We start from the raw sequence: 13,827 nt of genomic DNA on the forward strand, positions 1-13,827 counted from the left end.
ATCGTTACAAATTTGATGAAAAAAGCATTTGTTTGTACATGATATGCCCAGCTATGTCCAACCATTAGATTATTTTTTCAAAGTTTATCTGAACCAGACATTTTACTACACTTACTAACTTTCCTCACATGGCGTGACCATTGTCTCATGTGGCTTATAATTCAGAGAAATTATTCTGAATTCATAGAAATTATTTTCTGTACATCATTTTCACTGACATTTTAAAAATTCTCCTTTTGAGTAGATTCCACTCAAGGCATAACTAATACCTGAAAATACATATATGTGTGTGTCGATATGTAAACTTTTAATGTCCAGTTTCATTCTCAGAAACTCATTCACAGCTTCCACCATGAGAATAGTCACAGGTGGTGGTTTTCCCTGATTTTTTTGGTCATCCCAACGAAGACTAAGTTCACAGCATAGTTTTTCACTGATATCCTGATGGCTGACGCCCCAGGGTCATGCTGCTGACTGCCTGAGATAAGCTTATGACCTCATGACTGCAGACGGACACAGCACGTTGCAGAAGCCCCATGCACTGTTTACAGCTGGGAGCAGACGCAGCAAATGTGCAAATAAGCTTATTTCCATCAGATGGATATGTCTTAATACAAACGGCCACAAAAATAAAACTCAGGATCAAGTATCCACAATCGTATCTGAAACACATATGGTTTCAGCTTTACCACTGATCTTAAAATTAGAACAAAAGCATGTGTTTTCTAATTACATCTGTTTCAAAACAATGTAGACCACAAATATTCCTGACCACCTTGATAGGCCCTTCTTCCTTATCCTACAAAGAATACAGATCTAGAGAGTCCGATTATAGACCCTTTACAGTCTTTAAATAAAGTTTCTTGAGAAACTTTCATTTCTTAAGATGTATAAAACTATATTACTCTTTTTTGCTTATGGAATAGAATTTAGAAATAAAATTTAGAAATGGCCTTCAGGAGACCTAGGGATTTTCCAGGCAGATCAAAGTACTTTTTAAACACAAGTGGAATTCAATCAATATAATATGAATTGTTGTTAAGACAGCAAGTTACTGCCTTGCTTAACACCCCAATGTATTTCTCTGTGTCTGGTCCATGTGCATCCAAATACCACATTTTGAAATAATACTCTTTTTTCACACGTGAGTACAATTGGTTGATGGTGGGGTGTCTAGTCGACTTTTATTTTCTTTAGTGTCATTAAGAGGTGACTCCTTGCGGGCTTGGCACTTGAACACTTGCTTATAAGCCTTCCTGAAGTTTTCGGAGAGAAAGGCGTAAATGATGGGGTTCACGGAGGAGTTGCTGTAGGCCAGGCAGTGGGCAGTGATCCTGAAGAAGAAGGAGGCGGGGGTCAGCGGGAACACCCCAAACTCAGCCCAGAGATGGATGACGTGGTGGGGCAGCCAGGAGACCCCGAAGACCACCACCACCACCAGCACCGTCTGTGCGGTCTAGGAGAAGGGAAGGAAGCAGAGGCGCTGATTACAACAGGGGAGAAGGGAAGGAAGCAGAGGCGCTGGTCACAACAGGGGAGAAGGGAAGGAAGCAGAGGCGCTGGTCACAACAGGCAGGGGCCCAGCATCCTAGCTCATACACTGACAGAGGGAATTTCCTGTACATTTTCACAGAATCAAGTGTGTCCTAAACCTGCTCTGGGTGCTGACCTTCACTTTGCAGTCACACCCCTAAAGGAGCTAAAAGCGTGGCCCAGTGGTCCCCTGTCTGCTTTGCCCCTGGAGAGAAGTGATCCCACTGGGATCCATGAATTCTGGGAGGCAGGGTGGAGGGGTAGGAGAGAGAGAAGGAAGGTGCTTATTTTCCCTCCAGCCTCACACCATGGAGCCCGGATTCCCCCACCAGGAAACCGTGGTGGACCCACAGGTCCTTTCACAGGAGAAGCTTGGACTCCCGCCCTGCAGGAATGTTCTTATGGTATGCCATGACTTTGCTCTTACTTCCTGTGAGTTAGAACCCGAATGTCACAGCCCACAGCGCCCCAGAACATGAGGCTTAAGATAGCAAGTCTTCCAGAAGAGACGCGGGGTAGCTGACTGACTCGGAGAGGACGTTTGTCCAAGAGGCGGGCTGAAGCCAGGGAGCCCAGCAGAGATGGGAGAGGACGTGCTCGGACTTCAGGACGAGGTCGGAGCAAGGGCGGTCAGGGCACCAGAGATGGGAGTTACACTCATGTTTATTCTGACCACATGATGGTCAGAAGGGGCCATGACCCATGCAAAAGGCCACCTCCCTGGGCTTCAGCCTCCTGGCCTGTGACTGCGGTGACCCAACGTGATGATTCTCTGAGTGGGCCTGGTCCACTTAACACCTTCAAACAGCTCAGGTACAAAGCTGACCGCAGGGTTTCCAGGGCAGCAGGCTTCCAGACTGAGGCTGCCGCGTGCACGACACAGCAGACCAGCACCCTGCTCCTGGACGTCAAGGATCGTCTGCTATCCGTCTGTTACCCACTAGTGTATGGGATGCGGTCCTGATGATTCAATAACCATCTAGACGCAATTACACCTACAAATAGCTCGGAGCACACCCGCTGTCCTGCCTAAGGCAGGAAGGCTGTTTCTGTGCCGCACAAAATGCATGCTCTCTGGATATTCTGTTTCACTGCTCCTTTCAGGAGGTTTTCACTAAGTAACGAGCTGAGGGCAGAACCACACCCCGACAGCTTACAGCTAAGAGCCACACTATATCTGTATCCCTGTAGGGCAACTGTCAGCAGGGCGGCTTTCCTATGGAGGGTTTGTTACCGTGTGTGTGTTTACCCAAGGTCATTCAAATTCTGCCTTTTATTTTAGCAGGTCTACTGGTCTTTTCAGAACCATGAACGAGGTTCCTTTCCTTGGTCTGCCTGTAGCTTTGAAATATGAGTGACTTAAGACTGCAATATAAATCAGGAAAGAATATCAATGGGTACTTACATAAACTTTATCATTCACCAAATGATGCTCCCAAAAGAATTTTAACGGAATGCTTGTTTAATACAATGTTTGTGCTCCCAGCTACCTGTCGGCAAAGGTTCACTATTTATTTTCTGCCTATTTCACAGGCATCTCAGCCCATCCGAGCTGGTACAGGAGTGGGTGCCCTGCAAATGGGCACTGGCGCTCAGCCCTGCACCCCAGTGGCCTCCATATCAGCCACAGCTTCACGCGATGCGGGCACATCAAGGTGCCCAGGGAGAGACGGGCATGGCTCCCTCCTCTGTCTCCCTCAAGTCAGAGAACCAGGACCACAGAACTGGGAAGACGTGGGAGGGATACAGAAAGACATCTACCCACAGAACAGTGCCCTCACCTACCCCCAACTCAGAAAACATGCGCCTGGAACACACCAGCTCAAGGTCAAGATCTGGTCAAAACAACTCACTGTACTAACAAAATAATGGCTGAGCACTGAAGAATTGATGCTTTTGAACTGTGGTGCTGGAGAAGACTCTCGAGCATCCCTTGGACTGCAAGGAGATCCAACCAGTCCTTCCTAAAGGAGATCAGTCCTGGGTGTTCACTGGAAGGACTGACGTTGAAGCTGAGGTTCTAATACTTTGGCCACCTGATGCAAAGAACTGACTCACTGGAAAAGACCCTGATGCTGGGAAAGATTGAAGATGGGAGGAGAAGGAGTCGACAGAGGATGAGATGGCTGGATGGCATCACCAGCTCAATGGGCATGAGTTTGGTGAGGAACAGGGAAGCCTGGTGTGCTGCAGTCCATGGGGTCACAGAGTCGGACACGACTGAGCAACTGAACAACCCTAGACCTGGGTTTCCAGCAGCTCAGTGAGCCATCGTCACGCAGCACTTCATGAAAATTCAGGTATCGGGGTCTCACGGCCCACAGCGCTGCTTCCACAGGTCGTGCGGATGACGTATCCGCCCAGGAACCTGCCTTCCTACATAGCTCATGAGTGCTTGCAGAATCAGTGAAGAATTCCGCAGAAGCCACAACAAAAGCAAGCAGCCTCGCCCACCTCGAGGAGAAGGCTGAGGAGCTTCCTCGGTGCTGACCGCACCCGGGCTGACCCACATTGTCTCCTCAGAAAGGTTCCAAACCCGCTTCCGCTCTTCCCCTTAGAAAAGTCAGACAGTGAGGAGACGAGGCCCTCTGTGGGGATGGGGGCTATTTTCGTTTCTTACAGTATCATTTGCCTGAATCACAGATGGGTTTACACCCGATGCATCGCCTACGCTCCCTGTCTGTCCATGTGGCGTGCAGAACCAGAGCATCACTGTTTGATAGGGAAGAAGTCCTCGTTGAAGGTTGCATGCCAAGTCTCTGCATGAATTCTTATACCTAAGGTTGGGCCTTTTATTAGCCTGCCTTCTTTTTACTTCTTGCACTGAAAGTATCTGAAAAATAGTAATTTCTCCTCTTACTGTGAGATGCTCTTTTTCAAGCCATCTGAGACATCTGACTTTTTTTTTTTCCCCTTCAAAAAATTTTACTCATAATCCATCTAATGGAACTTGGCAGGGAAGGAAAAAGTGACTAAATGGTGAGACTGATGAGAAACATTTTGTAAATTGTACAAATGACAGCCAAAAAGCTTGCTGAGTTACTCCAAGCCAGATGGGGAAAAAGAGCAGCTGTTAAGAGAACCTCGTGGTTAAGAAGGTGCCATGAGGGTCTCACATCTACCTCCCTATTACCAGGAACCATCCTGGGGAAGTCTACCCCACTGGGAAGTCTTCCAGAAATTGTTAAGAATCTTGTTTTCCTATCTGATCAGCCTTGGGCCAGAAAACGTTTCTCTAGGTCCAGCCAAGCCAATCAAGGCAGGGCTCTGTACTGTGGTCACTACTAGTTTGGCAAAGAAAAGCACACTCTTCTTCTCTGTTTTCCTCCAAACAGGCAGGAGAGCTGTTGAGCATGTTTGTGTTGAACCTAACCCTCCACCCCAGGAGCGCTACCAGCCTTCTCATGAAGCGGCGCCCTTATGGATGGACACGGCACAGGAGAAGGGGCCCTACGCAGCCACCGAGGTGGGGAGCCAGAAATGGGTACAGCGGAAACGAATAAACCTCCAAGATCTTCTCACATCACTCCGTGACCCATCGGAAACTGAGTGTGTACACACCCAGGAACACTCTTCTCTGCCTGGACCCAGAGCAGCACCAGCTGAGCCGATTCAACCTCTGCCTCCGGGCGGAGGCGTGCTGGCTGTCCACCCTGGGCCCTCCCCTCCTCCGCCCCGTCTCCCGCTTCTGTCTTCCTACCCTACTCCCCACACCTGTCTGCCAGCCTTTGCCTAGACGCATGTACATACACATACACAAACTATTAGTTCTGTGCAAACAAGGAAGTAATTAAAAGCATCAAAAGAGATCTGACATCTGTTCAGTGGTTATTAAGGGTCAGAGGTTGTGAGAATAGAAGAGAAAATCTTCCCTCCTCCAAATGTTGAGACCTTCTCCCGTGGGAAGAATTGCATTTACACATACGTTCCCCGGTGGCTCAGCCAGTAAAGAATCTGCCTGCAATGCAGGAGACCCTGGTTCAATTCCTGGGTCAGGAAGATCCCCTGGAGAAGGGAAAGGCTACCCATTCCAGTATTCTTGGGCTTCCCTGCTGGCTCAGATGGTAAAGAATCTGCCTGCAGTGCAGGAGGCCTGGGTTTGATCCCTGTGTTGGGAAGATCCCCTGGAGGAGGGCATGGATACCCACTCCAGTTTTCTGGCCTGAAGAGTCCCCATGGACAGAGGAGCCTGGTGAACGATGGTCCATGGTTGCACAGAGTCACGCACAACTGAGTGACTAAGCACATATAATATGTTCCCTCACGCGTGTCTGTCTTGAGCTTTCCTAGTGGCTCAGACAGTACAGAAGCAGCCTGCAAAGTGGGAGGCCCAGGTTTGATCCCTGGGTCAGGAAGATGCCCTGGAGAAGGGCTTAGCAACCACTGCAGTGTTCTTGTCTGGAGAATCCCATGGACGGAGGAGCCTGGCGGGCAACAGTCCATGAAGTCACAAAGAGTCAGAAATGACTGAGCGACTAACACAACAACAATACACACACACATACACACACACACACACACATATGTACACATACACATATAAAACCAAAGAATGTAAATGTTAAAATGCTCACTAATCTTTCAGTTCAGTTCAGTCATTTAGTCGTGTCCAACTCTTTGTGACTCTAGGGACTGCAGCCCACCAGGCTCCTCTCTCCGTGGGATTTTCCAAGCAAGAATACTGGAGTGGGTTGTCATTTCCTTCTCCAGGATATGATCTGAGTAAGAGGTAAATTAATCCCACTTTGTAAAATAGCTTTTCCTCAAACTGGGTTTGAAACATAATAAATCGCAGGGTGTTAGATGCTGTCAAACTCCTCAGGGGAAGCTTGTGGGAACCAGGATTCAGGGGAGAATGAGAAAGACAATTAAAGATGGGCTGGACCCTCCTGAGGCCGCTCCCATCTTCAGTTCTGCCCCCGGGGGGCCGAACCAGCACCCGTCTGGGAGGAAGAGAGCAGAACACAGCAACTGCTGCGCAGCTTCAGGGAGGGATACAGCAACACTCGCTCGAAAGATAATTAAGACGGGGCCTCCTGGAGCCACATCAGAGATGGTAAATACGCAACAAAAGAAGTGTGCCTGCTAGGTCTCTTCAGTCGTATCTCTGCGACCCCATGGACTGCAGCCCACCAGGCTCCTCGGTCCGTGGGGTTCTCCAGGCAAGAGGGCTGGAGCGGTTGCTGTGCCCTCCTCGAGGGAATCCCCCCAACCCAGGAATGGAACTCGGGACTCCTGCACTTACGGGTGGGCTCTTTACCACGAGCACTACCTGCAGTTTCAAGCAAACTGTGGGTCCAGCCACCTGACACCCTGTCCCAGTCACCCACAGCACACCTTCTCCAGAGGCTCAGAATCCAGAAGGCACACCTTTTGGCCCCTCCCGAGACCTCCACCCACGTTCTCAGGCAGCTCAGTTGCCTGCTCACCCTCAGCAGCTGACTCTCCGTGTCTCCTCTCAGGGCTAAGATGTTCATTTCAAATCGCTGAACCCAGGGACCATACTTTCACAGGAGGATGCAGGTGAGCCAAGAGTATACATTAAACCAAGCTCCAGAAACGGCACGGAGAATGGAAACCCATGAGATTTACCTTTTTCTTTGATGCCTCTGACTTCTTTGACACGTTCTTCAACTTTTTATGCAAATGGTTAAGAACCTGCAAAACACAGACTGATAAAATCGGTTTGCCTCAGACCACACAATTCATTGTCCATTTTGCACTGACATCTCCTGATGTTCTGAAAAGGGAAGACCATGGTTTACAAAATCACACAAGCTGCAATTCACATGAGCTGGTGGAGTAATACCAACTATGGATTGCCATGAGCGTCTGGTCTTCCAACCACCTGTGTCCGGAGCACCTGTAGGCAGAGCTCTGGTGCGGGTAGCTCCGAGGTTTCTTCCAGAAAGACCCACTCCGCTGCCCATACCTGCATCCCCGTTGGCCTCCCCTAAGAGTCTACATTTCCACAATCCCAGGTCCCTGCTATATGTTAAATCCTAGATATGCGGGAAAACTACAGACTGCCTTCCAACAACGCTGATAGCTGACAGACCACCATTCTGCAAGGTTCTACAACTAACGTCCCATCGGGGAGGCTTCCAGGGAGACACTTGTTTCCTTCCCTAGAGAAACTAGTTTTGTCTTCTCTTGCCAGCGTCATACTCAGGAGAAATGATGTGAGACAGTGTGGTTCCACATAAGACCTTGCAACTAAGCCATACAACAGGATCAGGATGGTGGTACACACTCCAGGCAGGTCTTGAGTTCATTCTTATGAGTGAAAAACCTAAGGACAATCAGCTCAGGGTGACTAAGGGCTTGAGACTGCCCATCGGTTGCTCAGTGAGTCCCTCCAAACACTGGAAACAGTGTTCCAGCCACCTCCCTGTCCCCCTGGAGCACCACAGCATGGAAATAATTTAATCAAATTGAACGTATTACAAAAGCTGCTCTGTCTGGGCGGATGCAACCCTCTGGAGTCATCGGGCGCTCCCTGATCGAGAAGCCGCGGGATTTATCCACCACTTCATGATTCCCTGGGCCTCCCTGGTGGCTCAGATGGTAAAGAATCTGCCTGCAGTGGGTTCAGTGCCTGGGTAGGGAAGATCCCCTGGAGAAGGCCATGGCACCCCACTTCAGTATTCTTGCCTGGAGAATCTCAGGAACAGAGGAGCCTGGTGGGCTACAGTCCCTGGAGACACAAAGAAGCGGACATGACTGAGCAACTAACACTTTCACTTCACTTTCACGATTCCCTACCCCGGTCAAGCAGCTGTCATGGGGTGTGAATTTCTGACTCCAAACTCCCAGCCCTACCAAAATACTGCTCACTTCCCACAAGGGCTCAGCATCCTCCGAAAGACAAGCCTCTCACTTACTATGGGGATATCTGCGGTCACTCTCAGTACAGAAAAAATGGGTCTGTCTACTGTCCTGCCGTCAGCAGCTGGGGTATCGAAAATCGAATGGAAGAGGACGACGGAAGGGAGGCTTGTGCGGGAACAAATGAAGAGGACTTTCAAGAGGAAGGAACGGGCTGGACAGGGCCCCTCCCAGAGAGGACCAGCCGGGCCAGGTTCCCTGGGGACAGCCTCCCCACAGCCAGAGGAGGGCTCCGGTCACTGAAAGAAAGGGAGAGATGGCAAGGCAGCGTCAGCGAGGGCTGCCTGGAGAGGGCCCCACGTGGAAAAGTCAGATGTTACCCCTATGTTACCTGGCCTGGGGCCACTCAGTCCTTCCACAGACTCGGGGGTCACATCTCATAACTACAAAACGCCTAAGGAGCGCCGCGGAAGGTCCACAGGGAGAACGCCCAAGCATGTTTCTCCTGGCTCTGTTCCACTCCATGAGTGCACACTATGGACCCACACTGACTCGTGTGACAGACCCCACGAAGGTCTCGCCATCAGAGGAGGAAGGGTTATGACCGCGCTTCTCTGGAAGCTGATGCGAGTGGTGAGCGGGCACTTCCCCATCACTCGTACTTTCAGAAGTGTGTGCAGGAGACCGATACCAGTCCTGGCCCAGGATGTCTCCAGGAATGTGCGGGAACCGGGCAGGTCATGAGTTCATCTGGTGTCAGGCCAGGGAGGGCCCAGGACAAGCACTCCCCAGAGGGAAGAGTGAGCCAGCCCCACAGCAGCAGAGGGCGCCCCAGACTCATCCTCCAGCCCCGCATTCTGGGTCTCCGGGGAGGGCAGGTGCAAAGGACCCTCCACTAAGCTCCCGCCGGGACAGAAGGCAACTCTGGAATGCAATTCCTTCGTTAACTTAAAAAAAAAGCATAACAAGAAAAACACTGTGATTTTATATGTCTTTTGATCTGGGCCTTGGGGTAACAATCAATCCGGAATGTAACATTTAAGTAGTGAAACCCTTCCATGCAAAGCAGACAGTGACTGAATCAAAGGAAAGTAACTGAAGTCTTTAATCTTTACCTTTTTTCAAGCCCTAGAATGAATATGCAAATATTACTTTGAGTTTCAAAGAAATTTCCAGTTATGCTTAAAGGCAAACTATTTCCATATTTGTTAAAAAAATCCCAATGATCATGTATTTACTGAATTTTTTAATTTAGAAACTTTGCCTTAGGTATGACTTTTATAAATTCTCAAATGACAGAAATGTAGGCTGGTTTCTTCCTAGACGTTTATCTTGTTGTTTCCATTAAAAAGACCTGAATTTCCAAAAGACCAAAGACTTTTGGGAAACAAACCCATATAATGATGAATGAAAAGCCAAATACTTTAAGAATCTCTCTAGTCTCAAGGCCCATGCCCCACAGGCTGGCCTCCCCCAGGGGGCTAGGAAGCCCTGCATGGAAATCCTTCCTGAAAGCTTTACCAGCTTCACAATCTCAGTCAGCTGCTTCACTCCTCCAAAACCCTCCTTCCTTATCAATAAAATATGCACAGTGGCTCCAACCCACTGGGTCGCCTGCAGATCAAGTGACATAGAGCACACTGGAGACCACGGCCCTGTGCAGACCAAGCTTTGATTTGCTTTTGCTAGAAGCAAAGGGAATAAGCCAGTCATTTATCAAAGAGCTAAGCTGCAGTGATTCCCAATTTCCTGCCTTTACTGCATGTCTTTATGCACAGCCCTTCGGTGCAGGACATTCTTTCAGATCATATCCAAAAGCACCACCACTCAAAATAGACCCTGCTCTAGACAGATGGCCGGGGGGAGGGGCCAAAACCAGGTGGCTCATAGTGGCTCATAGTCCACATTTCTGCTGGGGGAAAAAAACTATGAGTGGAACATAAGAACTGATTGCTATTCTACTTCACCTGATTATTCACAGTCCTGGAATCACAGGCTTATCAGAAAGAAATTGAGAAGCAGAGAAAGAGAGAGAGAGAAGATAAAATGGTGCAGATGGCAGAATTCGGTCACAGAAGTATTTTTCTACTGGCGATGGTATTGGAGAGGATGTGTCAGGGAGGGGGGGGGTCTCACCCCACCGCACCGCGTCTCCTGATTACTAAGCAGATATGCTGGCTCAGACAGCAAATAATATGCCTACAATGCGGGAGACCCATGTTTGATCCCTAGCTGGGGAAGATCCCCTGGAAGAGGGAATGGCTACCCACTCCAGTATTCATGCCTGGAGAATTCCATGGACAGAGGAGCTTGACCAGCTCCAGTCCACGGGGTCGCAAAGAGTCAGACAGGACTGAGTGACTAACACACACACACAAGTTGTGTAAAAGGTGTAAGACTTTCAAGATTTTACGAAATCTTCAAAACCATGTGTTATTAATGAGAGAGAACGTGATTGTGCTGAGCTGGGGGGAAGGGCACTGCACAGAGAAGGGAGGTGCGGAGTAGGGGGACCAGACAGGTGTCAGCTGCGTGTCTCCCAGCGGAGGCTTTAGACCTCCCACCTGAACCGCTTAATACACTTTACCTCCTTCTAAAAGCACTGAAATGAGGAAATGGCAGCAGCAAACCCATCCATCCAACGTTCTCTGGAGAATCCGCGAGGAAATACTTCTGACCATTTGGATTTATGACGCCTAACTTGTGTTATGAAATAAAATTCAAAGCACTGTCGCTAGGAGCAGCGGTTTCACAAAGGCAGTCCTGGCCGGCGCCCCAGCCCCGTGCACCCCGCGGGCAGTGAAATCCCCTCATCCGACCCCAGTTGAGGGCTGCTGAGGGGTGCGGGCTCTCCACCCAGCAAAGAGGCCCGCTCGGCAGGACCGGGCGCTCACATAACGCTGTGGCCATGCAGGCGATCAGGCAGGCTGAGCGGGCTACAAGGCTAAAACCTCCTGAGAAGTGGGTGTTGAACCCCGCCTCCTTTGGGGACAACCTCAGGGCCCAGTGCTTGCGGGGGCCAGGACGGATACCCGGATCTGCAAACTTTCCCAGTGTCGCCCAAACTCCAAGCAACTTTCACGCAGCATCAGACCCGTGAGCCCAAGCCGCGGCCGGAGGAGGCGATGGCTCGGGCAGAAAACCCGCAGGGGACGAGGGCAAGGGGGCGGGGCCCCGGAGGGGTGCGGGGACAGAGGAGCCGCCCCGGGCCCGCGGACCCGCCCTGCGCCCCGCACCTTGGCGTAGCAGAAGCAGATGAGCAGGAGCGGCAGCAGGTAGCCGAAGACGAAAGTGCACACCACGTAGGCCTTCTTGTGGCGCTGGTTGGGCCACTGCTCCCAGCAGAAGGTCTGGTTGCTGGCGTCCCGGTGGAAGAGGCGCTGGTGGTAGGCCACCGGCGAGGCCGTGACGATGGCCAGCGCCCAGATGAAGCCCACGCCCAGCAGCGCGTTGCGGGACACCCGCAGGGCGGAGGAGCGGCGCGAGTGCACGATGGCCACGTAGCGGTCCACCGACATCGCGGCCAGCGTGAAGATGCTGACCAGCATGGACACGGTGAAAAAGTAGTGGACGAACTTGCAGATGAAGGCGCCCAGCACCCAGGTGGGCAGCGCGTACACCGTGGCCTGGAAGGGGATGCAGAAGAGCAGGTAGGCCAGGTCGGCGATGCTCAGGTTGAGGATGAACAGGTTGGTGGTGCTGCGCGGCTTGCCCGGCTTGCTGCGCGCCAGCACGGTGATCACCAGGCTGTTGCCCAGCACGCCGAGCGCGAAGATCAGGCCGAACACCACCAGCGTGACGAAGTTCTCCACGCCGATCCCGAAGAGCGGCCTGGGTTCCGAGGTCGGGGGCTCGAGCCCGCTCGCGTTCCGCTCGCTGAAGTTCCCAACCTCCAGCTCCATGGCGCGCAGGGGCAGCCGGCTAGGTCGCGCTGGCGAAGGGCGCCTGCCGGGGAAGGAGGGGCTCCGGGTGACCCAGCTCGGGGCACTAAGAACCCAGGCGCCCGGGCCGAGTGGCACCGACTTTTCGGACGGGGCCACCTGGGAGAGGACGCAGAGCTGGACCTTCCCGCGCTCGGGAGGCTGTCCCAAGAGCGCCGGGCGTCCGCTGATCCGCTACTGAGCCGGGGAGGAGGGACCGGCCGGCGCAGCCCTGAGGGAGGAAAGAGCCCTCTCTGCTCCCTACCAGCTCCGCGCCGCTGCAGGTCGTTTCCCTCGTCCCGAGAGGCTGCGGGCGGCACCTGTTGCTCCGCGCGGCTCCCTTCCCGCGGCGCTCCGGGGACGCAGCCGGGCGAGCAGCGCGCACCGCGCGGTTCGTGGAGAGGGCTCGCCGCGCCCCCCAGCCGGCCGACGCCGCTTTCCCCTTAGTTTTTGGTCAGCTGGGCGAGCGCTCTGTCTGCGCCTTCGCCGCCGTCCGCAGGGTGCCGCTGAGATGTAGCGAAGACTCAGAGCGGCTGAAATCCGCGCTACCCGGGGGTCCCCCGCCCCCCGGAAGTCGAGCCGCACGCAGGGACTGGACGAATCCCACTGGGATGGGTCGCCGCCCACCGCCTCTCAGAGAACAGTCGCGCGCTCTTCTCTGCGCACTGCGGACCTGCCAGCGCCCAGCGACCGCAGCAGCCGCCTGGGTGCAGCCCTCGCCCCGACCTCGACTAGCAAGGCTGCGCGCAATCAGGGCGTGCTGGGCGGGGAGGCGGGCGGTGCGCAGGTCTCCTCCTCCATCAAAACCGCTCGTGCCTTCGCTCCAGGGCTGGCGGTCGGGGCGCGCGCTCCCGGCCCCAGGAATGAAGCCCAGAAACCGGTGATTGGCCCTGCCGCTACCTGGGGCTTTGTAAAATCCCTGACCCCACCCCCACCCTGCTGGCTGCTAGAGAGGGAACTAGCTGGAAAGGAAACGGGTGGCCTGATGGAGTTTTCGTGATAAACGTGGGTAAGATGGAAGGGGAAGGTGCCCTGTTTACATCGTCCAACTTTAGGTCAGTTTTGCCGTGTTACTCATCCGAGTGACGTATACAGAAGGCGCGAAATGTTTGTAGAATGGAAAGAAGGGACTTCATTTCAGTGCTGTGGATCCGCCGACTGCAGCAGAAGAGCTGTTTAGGTCTAGAAGTGCGAGTGAGCGCTATACGCTTGCCGGTTCGCAGCCAAGGGGCTGCAATTGATCCCTTCAATTCGCAGTGTTTACGCGATCTGTCCATGTTCCCTTTCAAGTGTCCCCACATCTTCCACCATTCTCCAGACGACGCCCGAGTGTCCACTAGGCGCTGGGCGCCGTGGCTGGGCGTGGGGGGCGGGGCGGGGAGGACGGGGAATGCGGCGGGGAACAGGGCACAGCGTCCCCCGGGGCAGGTGCTGCGAGGGAAGCGAGCACCTTGAGGCACGTCTGCCCTGGCCCCGGAAGTTTAGGGAGTGAGTAGGGTTTGATTTCTCTTCGACTCTACCTGGATAGTTGTATTCTGCTTCATTT

General features: G+C 52.6%; 1 protein-coding gene across 1 annotated transcript; it reads right to left on the reverse strand.

The window, feature by feature from the left end:
- On the reverse strand, positions 872-12,557 carry GALR1 (galanin receptor 1). Its single transcript, XM_018039351.1, has 3 exons — positions 11,598-12,557; positions 7,126-7,191; positions 872-1,456 (listed from the first exon to the last, which is right to left on the reverse strand). The coding sequence occupies exons 1-3, from the start codon at positions 12,261-12,263 to the stop codon at positions 1,139-1,141; spliced, it is 1,050 nt and encodes a 349-aa protein (XP_017894840.1). The 5' UTR covers positions 12,264-12,557; the 3' UTR covers positions 872-1,138.

Source organism: Capra hircus, chromosome 24, assembly GCF_001704415.2.
Source record: "Capra hircus breed San Clemente chromosome 24, ASM170441v1, whole genome shotgun sequence".
Classification (NCBI taxonomy): Eukaryota; Metazoa; Chordata; class Mammalia; order Artiodactyla; family Bovidae; genus Capra; species Capra hircus.

Excerpts from the sequence above, each read along its gene's own strand:
- GALR1 (XM_018039351.1), bottom strand. The coding sequence starts at position 12,263 with ATGGAGCTGGAGGTTGGGAACTTCAGCGAGCGGAACGCGAGCGGGCTC. Across the intron at positions 7,192-11,597 it reads TCTGCTTCTGCTACGCCAAG|GTTCTTAACCATTTGCATAA; the intron begins GTGCGGGGCGCA and ends TGTGTTTTGCAG. Across the intron at positions 1,457-7,125 it reads CAGAGGCATCAAAGAAAAAG|ACCGCACAGACGGTGCTGGT; the intron begins GTAAATCTCATG and ends CCCTTCTCCTAG.